The sequence below is a fragment of the Vespula vulgaris genome, chromosome 10, assembly GCF_905475345.1.
Source record: "Vespula vulgaris chromosome 10, iyVesVulg1.1, whole genome shotgun sequence".
NCBI classification, from domain to species: Eukaryota; Metazoa; Arthropoda; class Insecta; order Hymenoptera; family Vespidae; genus Vespula; species Vespula vulgaris.
The window spans coordinates 3,336,914-3,361,839 of NC_066595.1; the positions used below are offsets into that span (position 1 = coordinate 3,336,914).

General features: G+C 31.6%; 4 protein-coding genes across 19 annotated transcripts in view; 3 read left to right on the plus strand and 1 right to left on the minus strand.

Annotated features, from left to right (window-relative positions):
• The first annotated feature begins 11 nt into the window (after window positions 1-11).
• On the plus strand, window positions 12-2,957 carry LOC127066652 (UPF0605 protein CG18335-like). Its single transcript, XM_051000633.1, has 7 exons — window positions 12-787; window positions 1,026-1,164; window positions 1,553-1,649; window positions 1,709-1,884; window positions 1,973-2,135; window positions 2,466-2,703; window positions 2,782-2,957. The coding sequence occupies exons 1-7, from the start codon at window positions 735-737 to the stop codon at window positions 2,849-2,851; spliced, it is 936 nt and encodes a 311-aa protein (XP_050856590.1). The 5' UTR covers window positions 12-734; the 3' UTR covers window positions 2,852-2,957.
• On the minus strand, window positions 2,912-5,534 carry LOC127066643 (kynurenine aminotransferase). Of its 5 annotated transcripts, none has more exons than XM_051000612.1 (8): window positions 5,502-5,534; window positions 4,732-4,874; window positions 4,485-4,635; window positions 4,188-4,424; window positions 3,821-4,064; window positions 3,581-3,747; window positions 3,148-3,498; window positions 2,912-3,071 (listed from the first exon to the last, which is right to left on the minus strand). In XM_051000612.1, the coding sequence occupies exons 1-8, from the start codon at window positions 5,517-5,519 to the stop codon at window positions 3,018-3,020; spliced, it is 1,365 nt and encodes a 454-aa protein (XP_050856569.1). In that variant the 5' UTR covers window positions 5,520-5,534; the 3' UTR covers window positions 2,912-3,017. The 5 variants fall into 5 exon arrangements, with proteins under 5 accessions (XP_050856569.1, XP_050856571.1, XP_050856568.1 ...); XM_051000614.1 differs by lacking the exon at window positions 5,502-5,534 and adding an exon at window positions 5,225-5,478; XM_051000611.1 differs by lacking the exon at window positions 5,502-5,534 and adding an exon at window positions 5,092-5,148.
• A 315-nt stretch (window positions 5,535-5,849) lies between these two features.
• On the plus strand, window positions 5,850-7,182 carry LOC127066656 (ribosomal RNA small subunit methyltransferase NEP1). Its single transcript, XM_051000644.1, has 4 exons — window positions 5,850-6,129; window positions 6,370-6,613; window positions 6,708-6,916; window positions 6,999-7,182. Exons 1-4 carry the CDS (start codon window positions 5,986-5,988, stop codon window positions 7,110-7,112), a joined length of 711 nt encoding a protein of 236 aa, XP_050856601.1. The 5' UTR covers window positions 5,850-5,985; the 3' UTR covers window positions 7,113-7,182.
• A 462-nt stretch (window positions 7,183-7,644) lies between these two features.
• Window positions 7,645-24,926, plus strand: part of LOC127066623 (bromodomain-containing protein 2-like) — a 29,412-nt gene continuing 12,130 nt past the window's right edge. For 2 of the 12 annotated variants that reach the window (XM_051000535.1, XM_051000536.1), the window contains exons 1-16: window positions 8,861-10,176; window positions 12,021-12,308; window positions 12,698-12,749; window positions 13,222-13,263; window positions 14,348-14,596; window positions 14,703-14,897; window positions 14,998-15,606; window positions 16,052-16,129; window positions 16,456-16,551; window positions 16,782-16,883; window positions 17,080-17,225; window positions 17,306-17,456; window positions 17,547-18,111; window positions 18,233-18,391; window positions 18,877-18,996; window positions 19,174-19,323. In XM_051000535.1, coding sequence (XP_050856492.1) covers window positions 12,298-12,308; window positions 12,698-12,749; window positions 13,222-13,263; window positions 14,348-14,596; window positions 14,703-14,897; window positions 14,998-15,606; window positions 16,052-16,129; window positions 16,456-16,551; window positions 16,782-16,883; window positions 17,080-17,225; window positions 17,306-17,456; window positions 17,547-18,111; window positions 18,233-18,391; window positions 18,877-18,996; window positions 19,174-19,323 — 2,725 coding nt within the window. In that variant the 5' untranslated portion in view covers window positions 8,861-10,176; window positions 12,021-12,297. Of the gene's footprint in view, window positions 8,212-8,860; window positions 10,177-10,217; window positions 11,426-12,020; window positions 12,309-12,697; window positions 12,750-13,221; window positions 13,264-14,347; window positions 14,597-14,702; window positions 14,898-14,997; window positions 15,607-16,051; window positions 16,130-16,455; window positions 16,552-16,781; window positions 16,884-17,079; window positions 17,226-17,305; window positions 17,457-17,546; window positions 18,112-18,232; window positions 18,392-18,876; window positions 18,997-19,173; window positions 19,324-24,926 lie in introns of those variants that run through there. The other 10 variants (XM_051000530.1, XM_051000531.1, XM_051000532.1 and 7 more) reach the window with 10 other exon arrangements.

Here is a 24,926-nt window from a genome sequence, read left to right on the forward strand (position 1 = left end):
TATTTCTTAGTTCTTTCCGTCTCCGTAGTCCTACGAAAACTGGAAAGCGAAACGTTGCTCCCACAACTTCTCCCATTTGTGCACGCAACGTATCCTCCCTACTCTGCCAACGAGTATACCCTCACTACTCCCCCTCACTCTCTTCCTCTCTCTCCCTTTCTCTCTCACACACACTCATTCTTTTCTTTTTATATAGTCACCCTCTTTAAATAATCGATTATTAGTAATTCGTCTAATTCGTTATTCTTCGAAGATTGTCTGGAAATTCGGAATCAATGCTCATCTTTACTTGTTAATAAATGTGATCGAGATAATTCTTTTTTGTCTTGTGTGTGTGTGTGTGTGTGTGTGCGTGTGCGTGTGCATGTCTGTATGTATGTATGTATATGTAAAATATTAAAAACTCAATATATATTAACAAATACGAAGTTCATAAATATGATTACATGACCGCAATAAATGTTTTGTAAACAACCAATTATTCGTTCGGAAAAGTTTCCGAGCGAATAAACTCGAGCAGAGAGAAAAGAATGTTGACACATTATTTTTTTTTATACATCTGAATGTAATAACAAAATGTAGTTGAGACGACGAAAGTTACAAAATTGATAGTGTGTTGATGTACGTCGGGTAACATATAAAAAAGAAAGAAAAAAGAAAAAAAAAAAGCTAAATTCCAGTTAAAATAAATTACAATTAAATTGATCGACGTATTTAAAAGATTTTAATTGAAAATGACTGTCGGCGTAGAATTGTTTAATACTCCAGAACCACATTTAATACCAGGGTAATTTATTAACCTAACAAAAAAATATATATATATATATGTACAGAATGTATCAAAAGTTTTTATATTCGTGATTAAATTTGTAATTTTATAAGCTAGGATTATTGTTTGACAATCTTAAAAAATCTCAGCAAAAATAAATTGATTTTTAATATCGCTTAAAAACTATTAGCTCATTCTGTATATTATACAAATAAAACTTAAAAAACAAAAAGTTCTTTATTTATATTTTTCATAGATATACCGGTTTTTCTCCTCAATATCGTTATCGATGCGGAGAAACTTACGGAAGTCTTACTCATAAACTTCTTCTCGACCCTAACGTGAATCATTCGGAAACACTTGTCCTATCAAATCGTGCCACTGACGATTATCAAGTAACGTTATTTTGATATTTCTATCAAACGTAATATGTCATTCTCTACATTGATATCCTAGAATCCTGAAATAGAAGATATTCCAGAATTGTTATTATTACTATTACATATAAAAAAATATATATATTTATGTATGTATTTTAAACTACCTATATACTGCTACTATTATAATATAATAATATAATATAATATACCAATAATAATTATTTTATTATTAGTAGTAGTAGTAGAATAGTAATAGCAGTAGTACAAGTAATAATTAATAATATTATATTTATATTATATTATTATAATTAATTAATACTAACATATAATTTTTTAACTTATTAGTATTATTATCTTATTATTAGAGTATTAATAAAATTGATATAAAAACGAATAAACGTAGGTGAGCAGACCTCCCAAAAATGACATAGATATTGTAAATGCACGATACAAAAGAACAGATCCTATTTATACTCATCCAACTATTCCAGGTTACGAAGGTACGTAAGAGTATCGATAATCGACAGATAACAATCAATTATTTATATCATTGCAATAGGTTTCGTACCAAATTTAAATGCAAATTGCGGACAAAGATTCACCGTACTTGCAACCGAGGGTTTAGCAGAATTTGAGAGACAACAGATAAAAAATAAAGAGGCTCTTAATAAACTTGAAACAGTAATTTCTTTGCAAAGTGGGAAAGGTGAACCGCGAAATACGAAGGATCGTTTGGTAACGTAAAAATTTGATATCTGTGTTTTCGAAATTTAAACGAATTTAAATGGGTTACGATTTTAACTCGCAAGAATTCATTATTTAGCTGATCGAAAGTGAATTCAAATTGCCTATGATCACCGTTCGTCCCGATTGCGTTGGAGTTATGAGAAATTTGCCAATCGATGAACCACACGAAGTTCCAAGGGATCATGCTCCCTCCCCTTACTTTATGGATAATGTGAATCCAAAGAAATATTTTATCAGCGGCAAGTATCGTGTTATATATATAAAAAAAGAAAAAAAAAATGAAATTTTCTTTTGATTTTAATTTGAACGAATTGGCGTAGTTCGACTGTTTCGACCTTCGATTTTTATCGTTTCTATGATTTACAATAATTAGTTTAGACGATTCTATCGTAAAATCAAATTTATAATTATCATTTACACTTGTATACTTATATTGCGACATGACTCTTACGGATAGTGAAAGTCGAATGCGTTATTCTTTCATCAGACAAGCCGCAAAACGTAGGTATAAAACAATGCAATTACATTTTCATAACAAATCGAGTGATATTAATTTTTCGTCAATGAAGGATATGCTGGACATATTCCATATGGATATGCACACTTTGGAGCTACCAATGTACCCGCTACTAACAGCGCACTTTGTGATTTTACTTCAAATTATCGACATCGACAAAGCACCGAATGGGCACCTGTAACAATTTCAAAACCTGATCCGCCTCTTCTTATTCAATCGACTGAAATTTATCATAAACATGTTGGTTTATTACCTAATTATTATGGTCACGTTCCAGGACAAATGTTTAGGTAATTTTGAATCCTTATTTCTCTCTCTCTTATTCGACTAAAATTTTGTTTTTATATACACATATATATGTTTTTTAGATTCGGTAAAACATTCGGTGCTGATACTAAAGATGCAAAGAGATGGCTTCGTGGTGACTTTTCTATATAAATTTCTGATAATAGAACTAATTGATAAATGATTTCTGAGGGTAGTAAACAACACGTACAGTTAATGCAAATATGTACATATATAATCAAATATATTATCAAATATTTTTCAGTTTATTTCGTAGCATAAAAAATCATTTATATAACGAAACGCCCTGTTATCAATGTTATGATTTCCACTTCATCAAAATTTTCGCAGCATTTTGCAAGTTTTCATCTTTCTGTAAAAAAATTTGATACAAACATTATTTTTCAAATAATGCATCATTATGTCTGTGATTGCAATTAATTAGATACCTTTATGAAACAGTATCGTACAAAGTTCTCTGCTAAATGTTTATGCTCTGCCGAATAAAAAGCAGACACAGGAATACCTTGAACTCCGACATTCTTAGTCATCCATTTCGTAAATCTATAATCTTTATTAGCATCTGTTTCTTCTTCCAATTTAGTTTTTTTCTCTAAAGGTGTCCAATCTGCTATCATAAAGTAACCTCCTTCCGGAATAATAGGTAACATGCCCACTTCTCTAAGAAATTTTGCCATATAGTCTCGCTTTGGTATTAATTCTTTAGGTAAACTAAAGAAATAACAGCTGGGTTGATCAAATTTCTCCATCTCTTCTTCAAACCCAAGTGCTACAGCCTCCTGTTTGTTAAAAATTTTTCATATATTTAATAATTATGTCCATCTCTATAAATATAGTAATTATAGTTAATTGTATAATTACTTGAAGTGGTGTGGAGCAGGTATAAACCACATTTTGATGTACAACTTGTAAGTTGTATAATAAATTTGCTGGTCCATATGCCCAACCTATTTTCCAACCAGTGACGCTAAATGATTTACCCGCAGATCCAATAGTAATGGTACGTTCAAACATGTCAGGTAATGTTGCTGAAAGATATGATAAAAAATTTATTACAATATTTGCGCTATAGTAATTTTATTATATTTATCAAATCATCACCTATTCTAATATGTTGATTTGATTCATAAATGATCCATTCATATACTTCATCCGAGATAACAAGGGTATTCCACTTCTTGGCAAGATCTGCTATAAATTGTAATTCATCCAATGTATATACCTTTCCAATAGGATTGTTTGGTGTATTGATTACAATTCCTTTTGTTTTTTCATTGAAAAGTTCTTCCAATTCTTTCTTATCAAATGTCCAATCGGCAGAAGTAAGTGGGCCACTAGTATTTTTCTATATAGCAAAAATTAAAAAAAATAACATTCTTTGATATAATCAACACAAAAAGTAATGATAGTTCCTTCATATAATTCTAAAACTGTATCTTACTTTTTATTTTGCTGTAATTTTACTTACCGGTTTCAAGGGTATGAATCTAGGAATACCACCTACGATACGAACTATTGGAACATAACAATCATAAAATGGTTCAATTATAATCCACTCATCTCCTGGGTTTGTATGACCTTGTAATGCAATATATAATGCTTCATAAGCTCCAACAGTAACAATAACTTCATTATTTGGATCCAAATTACGCTTTAAAAGTTTAGAATATAACTTTGCAATTGCATTTACTAATCTTGGATGTCCCTGTAAAATTTCAATTGATACTTAAGTACAAGACTTGTATAGTATTTATAAAATACTTACAAAACTTCGTGTGTATTGCTGAAGAAGAGGATTTTCATTATTTGCAGTAGCAGCTAAAGCTTTCGTAATACTTTCAGGAGCATGAAAATCTGGAAAACCTTGACCTAAGTTTAACGGTTTGTATTTTAACGCGAGTTGGATATATTCTACCCTAAAAAAATTATAATAATAATATTTTAAATATGTATATATATATCTGTATTATACTTAAATATTTTTAATATCTGATATAACAGTTTTTAATTACCACACAGATTTATCATTGTCCTTGAAACGACTTGGTAATTCAAATTTAGACATCACAGCAGAATAGCTTTGAATATTTTTGAGCGTATTAAAGTAAACTGACGTTTTAGTTATTATTCCACGTATACTTGTTTTAACTAACATCTATAAAAAATTTTATATTTCAGATAAAGTACTATAGCATAAAAAAACTATATTACAAAACTTATATCTTATTTCCATTCCCTACTTTTTATATCTACATTACCATATTGTAACATTCAAATTCAATATATAATTAAACATAAACAAGAATTCATCTATAACTAATACACGATTATTTACAAAGAATATATGCATATATATATATATATATATTTACTGAAACATCAAAACTATACTTGAACTTAAGTAAATCAACCATCAGAAAAATAATGAACGGATGTACGAATAGAATGCATTAACATAACTTTTAAAACAGTAATTGAAAAGTTAAAAATTTTGATAAAACTTACATAATTCTATATACGACACTAGTCGTATATGTGGCGGGAAAATTAAGAATATAGTTTCACAAATATAACATATTTATCGTACGATCGACGTGAAATATGTATCTAAAAAATTCTGAACAATAAATTAAAACCGAAGCGTAATATTTTTTATCTATCACAAGACGATAGCTTCTAAACTAAATTAATATTAATGTTTGTTATTAACATGTGATATATGTATGTCTACTAAATGATAAAAGTATGTCTACTAAAGGAATTACGTTACTGAAGTGCATACGTGTACATAAACCTGCATTATTTGTTTGATCTTTAACTTCTGTAACAAGTTGTTGAGAATAAAAACTTAAAAAAGTTTTCTAATACCACGTGATATCTTTTCTCTAAAACTATTGGTAGACGAACTAAAAAAAAAAATAATAATATCATTGAGCAAGAAATACGCTATAAACCTGTTATATGTCGAAAAACTATGTTATCACTTATAAAATCCAAAATATTTTTGATGATACTTTAGCATTTTTTATATTAATTAAATATAATTAACATCAGTTATATATTTGTTTGTACTATCATAAAAATATATGTACTATATGACGACTGTATCGAATAATATCGAATCAGAGCAACGATATAGGTCGATCGTATGCAAAGTCGATATTAAGAAACATGGTTTATTGTTACTTAACCTCACTTTAGTAATAGTATGCTAATGATACAGATAGCATAAGTATTTGTATTTCGTAGTGTGAATTAATTTCGTAATGGGCCAGAAAAGGAAAAATCGCAACGAAAAGGATGATTTTGAATATGATCCCGCTCCTAAACATCTTCAAGTTGCACATATTAAAAATCAAGAAAAGCGTCTTATTATTATTTTGGAAAATGCACAATTAGAATCAGTGAAGGTGAGATCATTTCAATATAAATCTTATTTATATTTGAATATTTTTCACTAATATTCATTATAAATTATAACTATAACACATTTGTGAAATATTTAATCATTTTTAACTTAGTGGCTAGGGAGGTAATAAGTGTTAATATATTTTTATTGTGATAAGTATTAATAGATATTTATATATTAATATATTAAATAATATTTTTTGTTGTGTTTTTACTAAAACGTCGTTTTTGTTTGGATACAGATTGGTAACAGTTTCGAATTACTGAATTGCGATGATCATTCGAACATCTTGAAAAAAAATAATCGAGAACCTGGTTCATGCAGACCGGATATAACGCATCAGTGCTTATTAATGCTGATGGATAGTCCTTTAAATAGAGCTGGTCTTTTACAAGTTTATATACATACAGAGAAAAATGTATTAATCGAAGTCAATCCACAAACAAGGATACCAAGGACATTCAAACGATTTGCTGGTCTTATGGGTATAGAATAAATCTATCTTTCTTAAAAAATTAAATGGTCCTATGTTTACAAAGGAATAGGTATTGAAAAATACATATATCGTTTTTGTTACAGTACAATTATTACATAAATTCAGCGTAAGAGCATCAGATGGGCCAATGAAATTATTAAAAGTCATAAAAAATCCATGCACAGATCATCTCCCGGTTGGCTGTAAAAAACTATTAATGTCTTTCAGTTCAAATACAATAAAAAATCCAAGAGAATTAGTGCCAAGTGAAGAACCAATCGCTATTGTGGTAGGAGCAATGGCACATGGACAAGTAAATATTATATCGTTCTTAAAGACATCATTATTAAATTTTTTACTTATTGTAATGAAAATTTTCTTCATTTATTTATTAGGTAAAAACAGATTATACGGAAGGTACTATATCCATCAGTAACTACCCACTTTCAGGTGCTGTAACTTGCAGTAAATTGTGTACTGCTTTTGAAGAAGTTTGGGGTATAGTTTAAGAAATAATTTTGTATAAATAATCTAAATATGTGATATATAATAGAATTACCAATATAGTATTAGTAAATATGTGTACGTTATTTTGATATAAGAATATTTTATATATTTTTATCGATTTTAGAGATTTTGATATAAGAATATTTTTATATTTTATCTATTATTAGAGAAAAAAACGTTTTAATCGTTACAAAGACATTCTGAAAAACATAATTTTGTATAAAATGATTTTTGTTAAAATGTTCAGTGAACTAGAAAATAATGAATGTAATAATGTTGTTTTTCATACGATTGGAAAGAACTGTGAAGTGAATCGAGTGACGATGATTCATCAATATCTTACTATTCATTTGATTGGTCCGCGAAAGAGGAAGCTTCTGACGAAAGCCAATCGCTCGCCAGAACATGAAAATGTAATGGCGGACCGGAAAGACAAGGAGGCAATGCGTCGATAATACTATGTTACGATAAACGTACTTTGACTCTCGTATTACTTCTGACGTCATCCAAACGGATAATGGTCGTCGTCGTAAAGTATGCGAATGACACATTTATAACGGAACGGTCTGCTAAATGATTTTCGGGATATACGATTATTTTCAAGATTATAGTTTAACATATCCGCGATTCTTATGATAATCTTATTAGTGAAAGACATGGATGTGTCTAGTTGAAAAGTGATTTTCCGTCCTTCATGGAGACGCCATCTTTAGCATTAGTGTTTAAGTCGTTCGTCTAAAAGCTGGATAGCTGGATTAATTACCAATGTAAATTGAAAAGAAAAGATTATTTATCATTTTAAGTCGTGATTATTTTGTCGAAAAATGTATTTAATAGAAATAAGAAGAGAAACGATCGGATCGTGCAGTTGACTTCCGTAGTACCGTGTCATGCGTCCACGATATCTGATCGACGTGTAGCGAATACGTAGTAGATTTCGGTGCGTGTCGTCACGCTGGTGATGTTAATATCGTTTTCGAGTACGAATTTTTCTGAAAACGATAACATCGATAAACAGTTTTGCGTTTCGTGTGACAGGGTGATCGAGGAAGCAAAGGTCGATCCATCGTTAATTAGTACAGCCGCCATCTTGATATATAGGTAACGGAACTATCGGAATGACGATACGACGCAGCACGTCACAATGGAATACTACTTCGAGAGAACGCGCGTAAAGTTTACCACGTGCATCCTATGCTATCCATACATTAAATCTTAGTGCCGTTCACGCTGTCACGCTGTAACGGGTTCATTGATACCGTTCGTCTTTCATGCTTTTGCCAAAGCCGTTATAGATTTTGTGCTCGACTACCAAAATGCATTGCGTTTAATCGGAGAATCGTGGAAACGGACCGACGTTCGCGCGCGCCGATTAATGAGGCGCGATAATATTATTCGAACGAAAGAACAAATTAATAGAAACGCTTGATTTATTGAAATATTTCGTTAAACGAGATAAGATTTTTTTTTCTAACGATCGAAACGCGAATTCCTTTCTCTTTGGAACGTACGAAAAGGCATTATGGGTGAATATGGAACGACGGAAATTGACCGTTGATTTTTGGATTGGTTAATAAAGCGCCTTTTTATTCTATGGAGCGAATGTGTATGATTATTATATGCGTGTATATGTCGTACTCCACCGCCCGTCATATTTTAATATTATAAATAGGTACCAAAGAAAACTTGTGCTGTTTTCTTCCCGAACTCTCTCTCTCTTTCTCTCTCTCTCTCTCTCTCTCTCACTCACCCACTCACTCTCTCACTCTCTCTCTCTCTCTCACTCTCTCACTCTCTCGCTCTCTCACTTTCTCTTTTACTCATTCTTCCTGAGTCTCCTTCCGCCTCTCAATTTTTAGCCTTATTGTTCATGTTTCAATAACAAGTTGACGCATTATTTTTCAATAACAAGCTGACACACTGTTTGGACTCGATTAGTCATAATTTGTTTTGATGAGATAAAACGAAAAGGATATTATTTCACCACGTGGGTTGTAAAGAGACGACGTGACCTTTGACGAACGTTCAATGAAAAACTTTCCCTAGATCATTTTCTTTCGTTCCGGACGAAAATTTGGAAATATCTTGTATCGTCATATAAAAAAAAACATTATCGTGTGTCGTATACGTGTTGTGACAAGTCAGAATTGGCGCGTTTAACTTCGCGTTAGTTCGTGAGCGTTCGTCGTAGTGTTCAGGGAGAGGGAAGTGAGGGAGGGGGGTCAGGTATCACGGAAGGAACTACGGAACAGGACCATTCGGTACGTCGCGTAAGAATGCGTAGCCATTGTTGGTGCTGCGATCGTTAAGTTTCTAGATCCGAGATCGTAATGGGCACGGAAAGGCTTCCGGCGGTGCAAGTTTTTAGGAAAATGTCGACGGAGCTCCACACGACCCATTAATACGATATTGGCGCGAGAGACGATCGTCCTTATTAGCTTGTGAGTCTTGGGACTGTAGTATACCGTAAACGCATCGCGGTCGTCGTAGGAAGCAGTATCAGCAACGACGACAACGACGACGACGACGAAGACGACGAAGACGACGACGACGGCGGCGGTGGCGGTGGTGGCGGTGGTGGCGGCGGTGGTGGCAGCAGCGACAGCAACGGCGATAGCGGCGGTGCCAGAAGTAACGAGAGTGGCAGTTAATAGAGTAAAAGAGAGAACTGCAAGGAGCAGTAAGAGCGTACGCCGCGTTGTTGTAGGCGCGCATACGAGATCGTGTCGTGGATTCGTTGGGTTTACACCAGTGAGAGTGAGTGAGTGACACGACGGTGGGGTATACTCGCCGTATCGGCCGCGACGAAGGTAGTAGTGGCGGTGGCAGTCGCGACGATAACGAGGATTACTACGACAAGAACGGTGGCGGTGGCAGTGGAGGAGGTGGTGGTGGTGGTGGTGGCGGCGGCGGTGGCGGCGGCGGTGGCGGCGGTGGTGGCAGCCATAACAGCGAGGCAACTAAACTAGTGAGCAGGGAGAAAGCGTAGTGCCAGTGTCCGAGCCGTAGTGGTAGTGTTTTTTCGCGATTGAATACCCGAAGGAAAAGTGGACTCGGAACGATCAGGTAGGTGAGATCGAGCAAGAATATTGGTCATAACTGTTAGGCGCGATGGGATGTAACGCATGCCACGATGCGCCGTAGCGCGGTGCGTAAGTCGCGCTCGGCAGCGGCGGCGGGCCCTTGGGAGCTTTCTTTCCCGAGTGGCCGTACCGCCATGTTGAATGAAACCTACGCCAAATCGAGTGTTAGTGAAGGCGGCCAGGAATATCCGCGCGCTTCGAAATCATCGTACATCCTACCGAGCGTTCCTTCGACGCTCGAACGTGCCTTGCTTTCGATTCTCCTACGGCGTCTTGATCGCGTTTGTTGTGCGTCGGCTGGGTGCATCGGCTGGGCGCGGGTTCTCCTTACACACTGCCTTACCACTCTTCCCCCTTCCCTTCATCTCTCTTTCTCTCTCTCTCTCTCTCGCCTTTTTCTTCTTGCTTCCTACTTTCCACCTTCCGTGCTTATTTCGCTCGCGCCTCCTTCGTTCTTCCGCCGCCTTTTGCTTCTCCACCTCTTCTTTTTCCTCCTCCTCCTCCTCCTCCTCCTCCTCCTCCTCCTCTTCTTCTTCTTCTTCGCCTTCTTCTTCTTCCTCCTCACTTCATCGTCTTTCTCTTCCACCTCCACCTACTTTTCCGTCTTCTCCTTCTCCACGATATTTCTTCTTACCTTTCTCCTTTACCTTTCCTACTTTTAACGACTTTTTCACGACTTTTGAACACCTGTTTCGATTAGTTGTCTTTCTTCCATAAACCCCGACGTATCCGAGTTTTTTTTCGTACGAACGCTATCGTCCTCGCTTTACGGATCGTTTTGACGAAATTCTTCTTCTTTTTATTTGTATCTGCTCATCTGTTCTCATTTGCACTGGCTTGCTCCTCGTTGCTAAAAGTCTTAGTGTGATTCTTCTACTTTGTTTTTCACTTTGATAAATCTATCGTATTTTCTTTCTGTCGTTCCATTTTCTCAGAACAATCAGGTTGATCCTCTGTTGACAATGAGGATCACTTGCGTCGTCTGCTGGTACTATTTTCATTGAATTTTGTATCTTAACCTTCATACCCGACAAGGTTTAGAATCATGAAAGAGGTATCTTTCTTTCGTAAAGAAAAATCTTTCCAAAATCATGCTTCGTGATATCGCATTGATTTATATTCAAAAATACTGGTTTTAATATTTTCAGATAATGTTTGATATCAAGAATAGATGATGTTTTGCTTTGCTTCATTGTATCGAGTCGAGCATTTTCAAGATTAAATTATATACTGTAAGATATTTTCAGAGTATTATAAAAATATGTAAAAGAAATTGAGTAAAGTCGATTGAAATTTATTTTTTAAATTGAATATTAGTTTGGGGAGAATAATTTCATGATATATTTGAGTAATAGTAGAAGTAAAATGATTTTGATAGTACTTTATTATAAATTATTATCATTGATTACTTTTTTGTTTTATTATTCATTAAAAAGTATTCATTTTGATTTTTATTGTTTTTTCTTTTAAGGCATGCTAAGAAATTGTCTATTTTTTTAATACGTATTTAAGACGATATTAGTATCTCTTATAAATTCTAATTGGTACTTTTCATATGTGCAAGGGGAATGGGAAGAAATTTATAGGAGCAATTTGAACGTACCTTGATCACTTGGAGTCAAACTAAAAATTATATTATCTGGATATTAATACAAAGTATAAAAAAGGAAGACATTTATTATCCTTTGCATGTATTATAAAAATTTAGTATGCACGATATTATTGTATAGTATCTGTGCGCACATATGAATGTTTAACTTGCTCTGAAAAAATATATCAATTTTTGGGGGTTGATACAATATCGGATCCTGTTGTTATGTTATCCAGATGTTGCTAGTATCGCGAGTATTGGCTGGAGGTACGGAGACTCACAGCAGTGTACAGGGCTGACATTCAAAGTACTACCATTTGGTAGGCTTGAGTAGTGTTATGCCTCCTCGGCATCAATCTCCCTGGTTGCAGTGCAATTGTCTCGGCAAGCGATTAGTGAGCTACCATGCTCAATTCAGAATATTTACTTGCCATCTCAATTGTTGATGAAGCCTCATAGCGTCGAGCATCAGCGTAAGGCAGTTACCTGCTGCATAGCATTTATGTACCATATATGTCTGAAAGGTAGGTACAGCTCATTAACGTGGTTTCGATGCATCCTATAGTATAAGCAGATGTTTTATTGCGATGTTATAGTTTTTTTCTGGTTAGGCATTTATGTTTTTTATTTAAACAATATCATAATAGACTATTGTTCACAGATTAAATTTTTCATTGAAATTTTATATAAATTTTATTTATTCATCACTATTGCTATATCTATGATGTGAAAGATATTTGGTTATTTTAAAGTATTTTTCAATATTCAAAAACATATCAAACTCAATACATATGTATTTTTAAAAAGTCCCTATACATGCTGTTTTTTATATTTACTAGGATATAAGTTTAATTTACATATAAAAAAATGAATATTTTGAAATCAATTTTTTTTCTTCTCTTTTTTTTTCCAGAATCAACGGGGTCAAGATGCAGCAGGTGGACACTATTTCACAAAATAATTCGGTGAGTGATATTTTATAAATTTATTTAATGTAGTGCGAAGCACAGCTTGCTTATTAACCTACTAATGCTAGATTTGGAAGCTATGTAGAATTTTTTTTTATAATTTATACATTTCCTATTTATTATTCTTTGTAGTTAAAATTGTTTATTTTAGCATTATCAATAAATATGCAATTGATATATTATATTTGTTTCAATGTAAGATATCTTGCTAAGTATAAAGTGATAATTTTTGTAATAAATAATTGCACATATATATGTTTAATTATAAGCTTTGTATGTTGCAAAAAGCATTGCTTCTTCATGACATTATATAACACATTTAAAAATGTTAGGGATATTAACATTTATTTATATAAATAACAAATCTTCTAAATTTTCTCTTACGAATATTGCTTTCATATATAATTTACAAATTCATAATGTGTTAAATTTAAATACCATTTGACTGAAAAGTACATATGAATTACAGTTAGATGTGGAGGAGCGAGAAAGGCTGTGTAATATACCGAAGGTGAGGTTCCATGTTGACATATTTTATGAAATAAGACATAGATATTTTAATCAACAATTTGCACATTACTAAGAAGAGCAATTTATAATTTCGCTTCGATATGTTAATCGTATGCAGTTGTAAGCTTTTAAATACCAAAGAAAAAAAAAGAAAATAAATTGAGAGACATAGATAATATGGTTAGAAGAAATTTTCTAGATCTATTTCCTATCTTGATATACCTGCGATAGTATTAAAATTTACATCTTTGCTCTAAAAAAGATTAAATATTTGACTATCTTCACATTCAGTTATATGTAACGATAATCATAACTTCGAGTCAATTTATGTATTAGGAAATTAGTATTAATCAGTTTTAATTTTGATAAGTAATTTTATATTTCGTACGTACAAATTTTTGTTAAAAACTGTTTCTATGTAACTTGCATGATGTACATGCTAGAAAAATCCTTCCGATTTCTGTATTGTCTTTAGAGATTATCAAAGCATAAAAAGTACAAATAATTGTATTGGGATATAGATTGAAATTCCAAATTGCTTGCTATGGAACTTAAATATTTAGCAGCCTAATTCGCTCACTGCATGATGAATCATCTTTTGCATGCCATTTTGTATTTACTAATATTTATTAATCTTGTTATGATATTTTGTTTGAATTCTATTTATAAAAAATCTGCACAATATATTATTTTTCATACAAATAAATTCATTTAATATATCAATTCTATTTTAAATTTTACAAAATAGAAACTTTGTAGAAACATGGTTAGTACTACCATTCGCTTTATTGTATATCTAAAAATATTTCCATTTCAAATAATTATCCACTGTTAATACTAACATAAAACATACGTCAGTAATAAGAAAAATACTTAGTTTATCGCAATTTAATTTTACATGCTGTACTTTATATAGATTTTATTTATCTGTTCAAAGAGAATAAAATCTTTTCATTGCTTTGCAAAACACAACTTTCTATTGCTATAGTAGTTAATCCTATTAGTTTAAAAATGTAATATAGATCTAACAAATACATGTTATATAACTTCAGTTGAATTTAACCAATCCCAAATAAAAAATATAGACAAGTGCACCTGGTAAAGCATCAGCTACACCAGCTACACCAGGGAAAGAACCACCTCCTCGTGAAGAGCCAACAGTGGAACCCGTAAATGGTGTAGTGCAGCCACCAGTTGTTCCACCACCTAATCGACCTGGACGAGTTACAAATCAATTACAATTTTTACAAAAAGGAGTATTGAAACCAGTATGGAAACATCAATTTGCCTGGCCTTTTCAGCAACCGGTAGACGCGAAAAAGCTGAATTTACCGGTATGTTTAAGTCAATGTTTTAATTTAATGTTTGCAAAATATTGATATTACGTAATATTATGAGATATTTTTTTTAACAATTTATTTATCATTCTATTTTCACTAGGACTATCACAAAATTATCAAACAACCGATGGATCTGGGTACAATAAAAAAGCGATTGGAAAATACGTATTACTGGAGCGGCAAAGAATGTATCCAGGATTTCAATACGATGTTCACCAATTGTTACGTTTACAACAAGCCAGGAGAAGATGTTGTTGTTATGGCACAAGCACTCGAAAAATTGTTTCTTACAAAGGTAATTTGTAAGAGAGAAATGTAAGATTGTAATAGTAAAACGTAATAGAAGATCGTTGTTGGTGTTAAACGTGAAATCATAATTTGTTAACTTATAACAGGTTGCACAAATGCCAAAAGAAGAAGTGGAACTCGATCCTCCAGTTCCAAAAGGTCCAAAAGGGAAAAAAGCTGGCAGAGTAGGAGGACCAGTTGGCGGAATGGCAGGAACAACTGGAAGTACAGGAAGAGGTCGTCCTTCCTCGGTAGCAGCGGCTGTTACATCCAGTGTACCAAATAGTTTGGCACCTTCAGCTACATCGGCGGGTACAACAGGTGTCATACCTATGCCTCCTCTTGGTACACAAGCACCTGCTTCTGTACCAGGCAGTACGAACACGACCACCATTGCTCCGCCATCGAGCATGGGTGTTACTCCAATGGCCACTCACAATTCTCTGCCTCAACAAGTCGTCCCTCCAACGGGCGGTTACCATGCGCAGCCAGCTATGGATCCACAGACGGCTTCTGCTGTACCACCTCCACCTCAGGTTCCCACTGCTCCAACTGTAATGCCTCCATCTCAACCAGCCAAATTGAAAAAGGGAGTGAAGAGAAAGGCTGATACTACAACCCCTACGGCTAATTCGTTTGAACCATTATATGCCCCATTGGATTCAAAGAATGCTAAAATTCCTGCAAGACGAGAATCTGGTAGACAGATTAAAAAGGTAATCATATTTTATTCACTTATAATAGACATTATTATCAAATCGAATATATCTGGATATAATTGAATTTAGTATTTTAAAGAGCTGAAATTTGTTATGTTCTTTTATCGTGTTAGCTTTTATTTTAATCAGAGATGTTGCTATGTGTATATTATTCATGAAAAAAGTACAGAGATATGTTTAAAATGTTTTTATATTGTAAATTGATTCCAACCAAGCATATTGCAAGAAACATTTCTGCATGAGATTTATAAGTTAAATGGAAAAAAAAGTAGTTTGTATAGAAATCTTTAAAATGATGTAAAACCTTTATTAAGTGTTTATTACCGTATTTCGCATCATGTTAATGCTTATGACCATAGTCATACATAGTCGTTCCCTGCATGTAAAATCACGTCATTCCATTAAGACATTAACAAAAGGGTTCATGTCGGGGCTGTTTCAGCCAACGAGGCAAGGGGAAGACGGCTTAGTGCCATTCCACCAGGCCAACATGCCCCTGATTGGGGCAATGGCCCAACAGGTATAAATACTGTTACTCCTTCACATTCCTTCCTTTCATTTGTGTCGTCTTTATCATTTTTATTTAAAAATTATTTAATCATTGAATATCAAGAATTGTCCATTCAGTAGTAGAGCTAAAGTATTTTCTAGTTTGGCTATGTTTTAAAGTGTAAACAATTACTATTATATTTCTTTTTATTTTTTTGATATATGTTCCTTTAATGTTGCTATTTACATTTTGTTCTTATTACTATTCTTTGTTTGTAAATTGCAATTAAGAACTATGTATCTTCAATAAGATCTCTTTATGTCACATATTAATTTGATCTTTTCACATTTTTTCAGCCTCAACACACAGGTGGCAAATCCAAGGAAAAGCTTTCAGAAGCACTCAAGTCTTGTAATGAGATCTTAAAAGAATTGTTTTCTAAAAAGCATTCGGTAATTAAATAATTTATATATTAATAATCATATTAGTTGTAATAGTGATAATAATTTGCACTAATTTAAATGAGTATTATATCACGAGTCTGTTGCCAGAAAAATGATTTCAAATAATATAAATATATGTATTAGTATCGTTTATTATTCTCTTGAATGTGAATTTATTTTGACAGTATGTTATCATGTCTGTGATTATTAAACTTCTAATTTTTGTGAATAATTAACAGGGTTACGCATGGCCTTTCTATAAGCCAGTTGACGCAGAACTATTAGGTCTGCATGACTATCATGACATTATTAAGAAACCAATGGATCTTGGTACCGTAAAGGTAAGCTCGTGTTTGTATGAAATTCTTATATTTTTACATAACTTTGATGTTTGTTAAATAATACGTACATTTGTATTGTAGCATAGAAAAGTTTTAATTTAATATATTTTTGTTTGTTTGTATTTTGTTGTTCTTCTTTCTCTTTAACGGGCTAACGATGGTTTGACTCAATTCTGTTTGTATGCCATTATTATAGACTAAAATGGACAGTCGCGAATATAAAACAGCCCAGGAATTTGCAAGCGATGTGAGGCTTATATTTACCAATTGTTACAAATATAATCCTCCTGATCATGATGTCGTTGCAATGGCTAGAAAACTTCAAGATGTATTTGAAATGAGGTAAGTATAAGCAATTATTACAAATATTTATTATTTTAATTAATTGTGGGATTTAACTCGATATCGATTCAATTTATTAGGTATGCGAAAATACCTGATGAACCTATGGGAGGTATGTCAGGAATGAAGGGTAGCAGTAGTAGTGCAAGCAGTTCCGGTTCCGAAAGTTCTTCCGACAGCGACGATTCTGAAGAAGAACGTACACAAAAATTAGTTGCTCTTCAACAAGAGGTATTAGATCTTCTTTTATCTAATATAATAAGTACACACAATTAGAAAGAGTAATGATTATATTTATTATGCCATTTTCCTCTTTCACAGCTTAAAGCAATGCAAGAACAAATGAGAAAATTAGTAGAAGAAAGTGGTAAAAAGAAGAGCAAGAAGAAGAAGCCGGACAAACCAAAATCAAAGCCAATGAGCAATAAAAGTAGTAGTCTCGTTGGTAGTCATACTGGTGCCATGAAAGAACTTATGAAACCAAGTGGTGGAATTCCCAGTGTGTCTGATAGTGTTGGTACTAGTATAGCTAGTGTTGCAATGGGCGCAAGTGATCTAAAAATACCTGGTGGTATGGGTGGTGATCTTCATCATCCAGCAATAGCAGTAGGACCAAATAAAACACATACAACAGGAAGTTTAGGTCATCATTTGCCAACAGCGACGAATGCTAAATCAAAAGGTAAAGGAAGAGGTCCTGGAAAAGCTACTGCAGCAAATACTGCGAACAAAAGGCCGAAAGCAAATAGTAGATCAAGTGGGAATAAAAAGAAATCAATCAATCAACCACCTCCCATAACATTTGATTCTGAGGACGAAGATAATGCAAAACCAATGTCTTATGACGAAAAGAGACAACTTAGCTTGGATATTAACAAACTGCCTGGTACGTTTCAATTTGATAAACTTACTTTCTCATAATATTTCTTTCAATTATAATCAAGTATGCCTTTGAATTAATTAATTAATTAATTGATTAATCGTTTGTATTTATTTATCTATTTTAGGAGATAAACTAGGTAGAGTTGTACACATAATACAATCTCGGGAACCTTCGTTGAGGGATTCGAATCCAGACGAGATTGAAATTGATTTTGAAACTCTAAAGCCTTCCACATTAAGAGAGTTGGAAAGCTACGTTGCATCATGCCTCAGGAAAAAACCACGTAAGTTTTATTCAAATTCTCTTCCAATATTGTTTGCAGAACCCATTCTGTACTTTTTTCAATCGATCTACACTATGGATTGGTATAGATTATTTTATTTACCAATTGCTAGAAGAATAATAGATAACAAAAATCGTGTCTACTTAGTTAAATAATTATTATGAAAATATAAATTGCAAGTTTTCTTATTTACTACGTATTACGGTATATCATAAAGAGTCTTGGACGTCTATGAATTAGTTTTTTTATTTTTTATTACTTTTTTTTTTTTATTTTTATGCATGTACTTCGTGATATTTAAAATCGCATAGTACGTTATCCGTAATTATAATTAATAATTCATAAGTGTAATGCTTGAAATTATTAACATATCATATTTACTCTGTGTACTCTGGTAAAAATACTGTGAATAATCTTAAAGTATCATTAATAAGTTTTTATTAGTTCAATTAACAATATCGTATATTATGAATGATTGTTCACAGATAAAAAAGTTAGTGGAAAATCTAAAGATGAGCAAATAGCAGAGAAAAAACAAGAATTAGAAAAGAGGTTGCAGGATGTAACAGGTCAATTGGGGAATGTGAAGAAAACTGCTAAGAAAGGTTAATTTTTCTTTTGTACTTTAGCTTACATCTCTATAAATATGTTATTTTCCTGTTTCTTTTTTTTTTCTTTTTTTTTCTTCTTCTTTTTGTGGCTTTATTTTTGTTTTTTTTGGGGGGGGGGAGGGGGGTGGGAGTTATAAGAGTAACTATAAGAATACGATCTTATTTTTACAGAAGACAGTAGTAAATCAGTCGACGTAGTTGGTACTGGAGGAGCCAGTGGGCCTTCACGATTATCCGCTTCAAGTAGTAGTAGCAGTGACAGTGATTCGAGCAGTAGTTCACTTTCGTCGAGCACCAGTGATTCGAGCGACAGTGAAGCAGGTTAGATATGAACTTAATGTAACTGTTGCTATATTAGACCCTTACTTGGGAACAAAGGACTACTTATTGTGAAGTAGTTTCAATGCAAAATACGAACTAATTCTTCTGTGAGATTTAAAATTACGAGGTTATTTGCGAGTATTATATTATATATCGTTCAAACAGAGACAGGTCTTTTAATTTGCATTATTTTGGAGTCGAGTTTCTATCAAAATTTTTCTTCGAGATGTGTATCGATTGATTCTATTAATATGTTACAGATGTTATCTTAAATTCTCATAAAGACAATACATGCATATGTGAAAATCTTTCTTTCTTTAAAATATTGTGATACGTTTATTCACAAAACGAATCATATTTTTTATGTTTGTAATAATAATGTAAACAATAACCAATTATGTAATTTTTTTTTTTCCGATTTTATATTCATTAAATTTATCGTTTTGTTTTCTTTTTCTTTTTATTTTATTTTTTTTTAGGTATTAATGTAATAGTTACATTTAATAATATTCAGAAGTAGAAATCGTTATTGCAAGTTCTATATTCTTATTTTAAAAAACTTCTTCGTTATATCATGTGACATTCTTTATTTTGATATATTTGTATATGACTAAATATATATATTTATTATATTATCCAAAATTAAATTTTATTTGGTAACACATTTCATCTATACTAATATGCATTTGTGATTTATAATTATTTACCTATATGATTTATCTTTATTTGCATAATTTAAAGTGTATTGTGAAACATGTACATCTAAGAATTACGTACGGTGATACTGCAACGTTACCACTTGGAGTAGTACTTAATCGTAATTGTTCAGATTTGTGTTAATATATGCAATACAAGTATGTTGCTTTAAATCATGTAACATAAAATATGTGATGCTTTTAATATGAACAAAATTTCAATTTAATTGGTTTAAGAAAAAATCAGTAATTAATTTTTCTTTTCTCTTCTTTTTGTTTTCTTTTTGTTTCTTTTTTTGTTTTTTTTTCTCTTGTTTTTTTTCTTTTTCTTTTTTTTTTCTTTTTTTTCCCCCCAGTTAGAGCAACAATAAATTTAATTTGTTTGTCTCTTGATCATTGATATTAGAAAAAAATGTCACATGATATGATGTTGATAATAACTAATTATTCGGAACAAACTATGCATATTTAAAATACATTTTTCTTGATAATTTGAACAAATCTAAAGTATAGATCTATCATTAATAATCAAACTTTTGCAAAAGAATGATTAATCACAGATAAATGCATATATTACAATCGGGTTGATTATTTTATAATTGCACAAATGCATCGCAAATATCTTCTTAAGCTTCTAAATCTTGCTTATTAACTATTGTATTTATTAGGACGGCGTTATTCTTCGTGTAGTATAAGTGGTGCGTTATATTAATGCAAGTACAAATGAAGTGTCAAGTTTCATTTGATTTTTCATAATAAAAGAACACACAGAAATTACATTTATATATATATGTATATATCATATATAAATTATTAATAATATATATAATTTTATATATTTAATTATATATTATTAATATTATATTATTATATAATATATATACATATATGAATATATGTAAATTTTATATGAAAAGTATTGATAAAAATGTCACTGGACATGAATGATTGAAACTTGACATAGCCGAAGAAATTTTATTTAATTTATGAGAGAAAATGCAATGCTGAGAAAAAGGTGAGCTAGTGGAGTGCAGACTGTGTTTAGAGGATACCATATGCCATGCCAGCTTGTTTCACGAATTATATTATTGATAAAAAAAAAAGATATATATATATATATATTAATTATATTTTCTCTTGCCCTATCAGTGTTGACAATACGTTCTGTTGCTCGAAAGTCAAATATAATTCCTTATTCAAGGTTACTGAGTTTTTCACTGCAGTCTTATTTTGTAATATAAGAAAGAACTGAGAAAAAAGAGTCCTAGATGAATGAAGTTACACTTTTATACGTACACATATGTATTACATAAGTAATGACTGTAGTGCTAAAAATATTAGTACCTTGGAAAATTATATCATAGCTTATCCTAAAAATTACATTGCCCATCATAATCTAAGCAACTTCATGCAGTATGTTAACTCTTGCAAACTTAATCTTTATTTACATTATTAATTCATAAGCAGAGCATTATTTGTATTACTGTGTTTTTCAATATATCATTGAGTTTGTTTTTTCATATTGATCCATTCATGCCATATCATTTCTCAGAAGTTAGTACAGTGACATTAATAAGAAGTGTCTTTATCAAACTGTGAGTGGGTATATTTGCATTATTTGGATGCCGTAAAAACAGCGTTTAGGGTGCTGAATATTTTATTCGCATTTCTGGATTAGACTATGTGGATGCTTAATTCAATCAGAAGGAGCAAATCAGGCAACGGTAATAATGATACACACGGGTAACAAATGCTGCAGACAATGTGTATTGGTGGCTGGATTTGCAAAACAGCTCATTCTGTTTAATAGATGAGTTTAATAGATGTATTTTCGCGTCTATTTATCGGATGCTAGTCAGTCACACTCTTCAAATCTGTCGCCTTAGCAATTAATATCAGAAACTGTGCGTTCAGTATAATAATAATAATAATAATGATAATGATGATGATAATAATAAAAATAAAAAAAGGGTTCATGGGTAATCTCATATGTATATCCTCTTCAAATGTTAAATAAATACTGCTTACGTTTTGAATAAGACTTAACTCTGCAAAGCCAATTTCTCTTAGTGCTTTTTTTCAACTTGATTGCTATATTCGTAATTATCTCGTAAGCAAGAGTAATAATTATAAGTAAGTGCAATAGCATTATATTACTCATATGAGATGTGATTGAAACGAATAAATCAATTATTTTTGTCGTTTGAATGAGATATTGATAATGCGTAATCGAGCAGGTTGATTACACAAAATCAATGATGATTTGCGCGGAGCTAAGTGACCAAGTCTGATAATATAATGAATGTAATATGATTTTTTTTGTTGCAAGATTATGTGACTTTGAGCATACATGGTTTGTGTTGACATAATAGAAAAAGAGAAAGGCAAGGGGAGTTTATAAAGTAAGCGTGTTAAAAGACAGATTACGGTTGCAGTATAAGAAAGATCAAAGAATATAAATATATAACAGAAAAAGAGTCAGTAAGGACGACAGGATAATGGATAATGGTCTATGTTACAAATAAGGCACCCTAGCCTCCAAACACATTGTTTGCACTCCGCTAAGCTTTGCTAATCGTGTCATTACTCTATTTATCACTAGTTCTTCATCTATAACCATTATCAGTTTTTTTTTCATTGTTCGAGTTTATTCTGACAAAAGTTTAAAGGATTGTCTTCGTACCCTAGAGACAATATTATGCCAATGATAATTATAACGAAGTTGGTGTGGTTTTACATGCCTTGATATATCAAATAATAATAATAATAATAATAATAATAATAATAATAATAATAATAATAATAATAATAATAATAATAATTCATATTAGAATCAAGTTTTACTTCTTATCACATTAGAACTTGAAGATTATGTAGCAATGCCTAGTACGTACCATCAGTTTGGGGTATACAGTTCATAACAGCTTATGAGGTAATTATATTGTTTTAAACCCGTCCTACTATATATAAAACATTTTTAGAAAGTCTTTTATACAAAGTTTAAGAAAGATTAATTTTAATGATATTTTGTTTTTTTTTTTTTTTGTATTTCTATCTGTAAATGTTTGAGATCCATGATAACGTTTTTTGTTGAAATATCATGTAAATTTAGTTTTTATACATAGTGAAGTTTATGTATAAGAAGATATGGACGTAACTAATATGACTCCTAAAGTACTTGAAAGAGTACTTTATAAAACATTCAAAGTGTTGCGAAATACATGATTTAATAGTTATCAAAGTAAAGGGTGATCAAAATTGCGCTCGAGTACAATTAAAATGGTATCATTAATCATACACGCAGCACAGCGTACTTACTGTTCTAAACGAGAACATATTGAAAAAATAGGGTGTTTAGAAACATTACTAACATTATTCAAAGAAACCACAATGATTGGACAGAAAAAAGTGTTCGTCGAATTTTAAGATAATTATTAATGATTACATTAAATACACATATATTTGTGAGACAGATGGTGTATCTTATTTGATGAAAATATTGAAAGTTTCATAGATAAATTTTCAATTCAAATTAGGTAGAAATATGTGAAGGAAAAAAAATAATAAATAAAAAGAAAATAAAATAACAGCGTGCGCTGAATTAGGTCGTATGCATCTTATGATACAATCAAGAACTTGTAACTGAGATATATAGAACATTTTATAATAATGTTCATATATTGCCTTCCAAATTTTTGTAGCATTTTATTCTATATACAGGCACATGTCTGAATTTCTTTGCATCCTTAATACAAATTAGGATGTCACTCCTCTTCCTTTCGTGTCGTTGTACGCAAAAGCAGATTTAACGTTAATACTATTGTTTTATTATATATAGAGAAAAGCACTACTTTATTCGAAAGAAAACGCATAGGTATTCTTTTCTACGGCAGTGCACATACGTTCCATCTGTTTTATGCGTATCGCGAACAATAGGAGTAGTACACACATGCGTACACATTTTGTACATAGTGAGAATTAATATATCATAAAATAATAATAAGAATAATATTACTACTACTATTACTACTATTACTACCGCTAATAACAATAATAAGTAATTAATAATAAATAATAATGGTAATAATAATTATAAATAGTAATAATAATGATAATGATAATAATAATAATAATAATAATAATAATAATAATAATAATAATAATAATGATTATAAATAATATTAAATATTAATATTAATGAGAACAAAGTAATAGACAAATGAAACAGAGAAAATTACACTCATGGAAATAACACTCGCAGCGATATATTGAACATTTTTCTAAGTACATAATTTAAAAAAATATATATATATAAAAAATAAATAAATAAACAAAAAAAAAAAGAAACACACGAAGCGAATGAAGTAAGTGTTACTTCCGAGCGGTTCCGAGTTAGGGTTGGCTTGTATGGTGGTCCAGTTAATTATATTATATAAATTAAGATAAGCTGGAACTCCTTCTCATTGTTTTTAGATTTAGTTGATCATAGCAATATATACCCACTATATTCGAGCACGTGTTCAATGAATTTTCTTCTTTATTATCAGCCATTCCATGATTAACATAAACTTCCTACATTTTTGTAATATTTAACTACAGAAAGATTCTCCTTACATACACACATGTGTGTATATATATATATATATGTATATATATATGTATATATATACACACATGCGCGACATTTAAGGAAGAAAGTAATATGAAACCATAGGTTTTATATATACGAGCTACATGTAGCTCATATCAATGATAATACGTAGCATAAACAACGAGTAGGAGTCTCTTACCACCGATCTCAATGCTGTGCTAACCGTGACTTGAGCTTATTTTACATATTTGCTTGTACGAGTGTGTTACTCTTCTTGAATCATCCATGTTTAAGTTGAATTCATATTGTACCGTTTA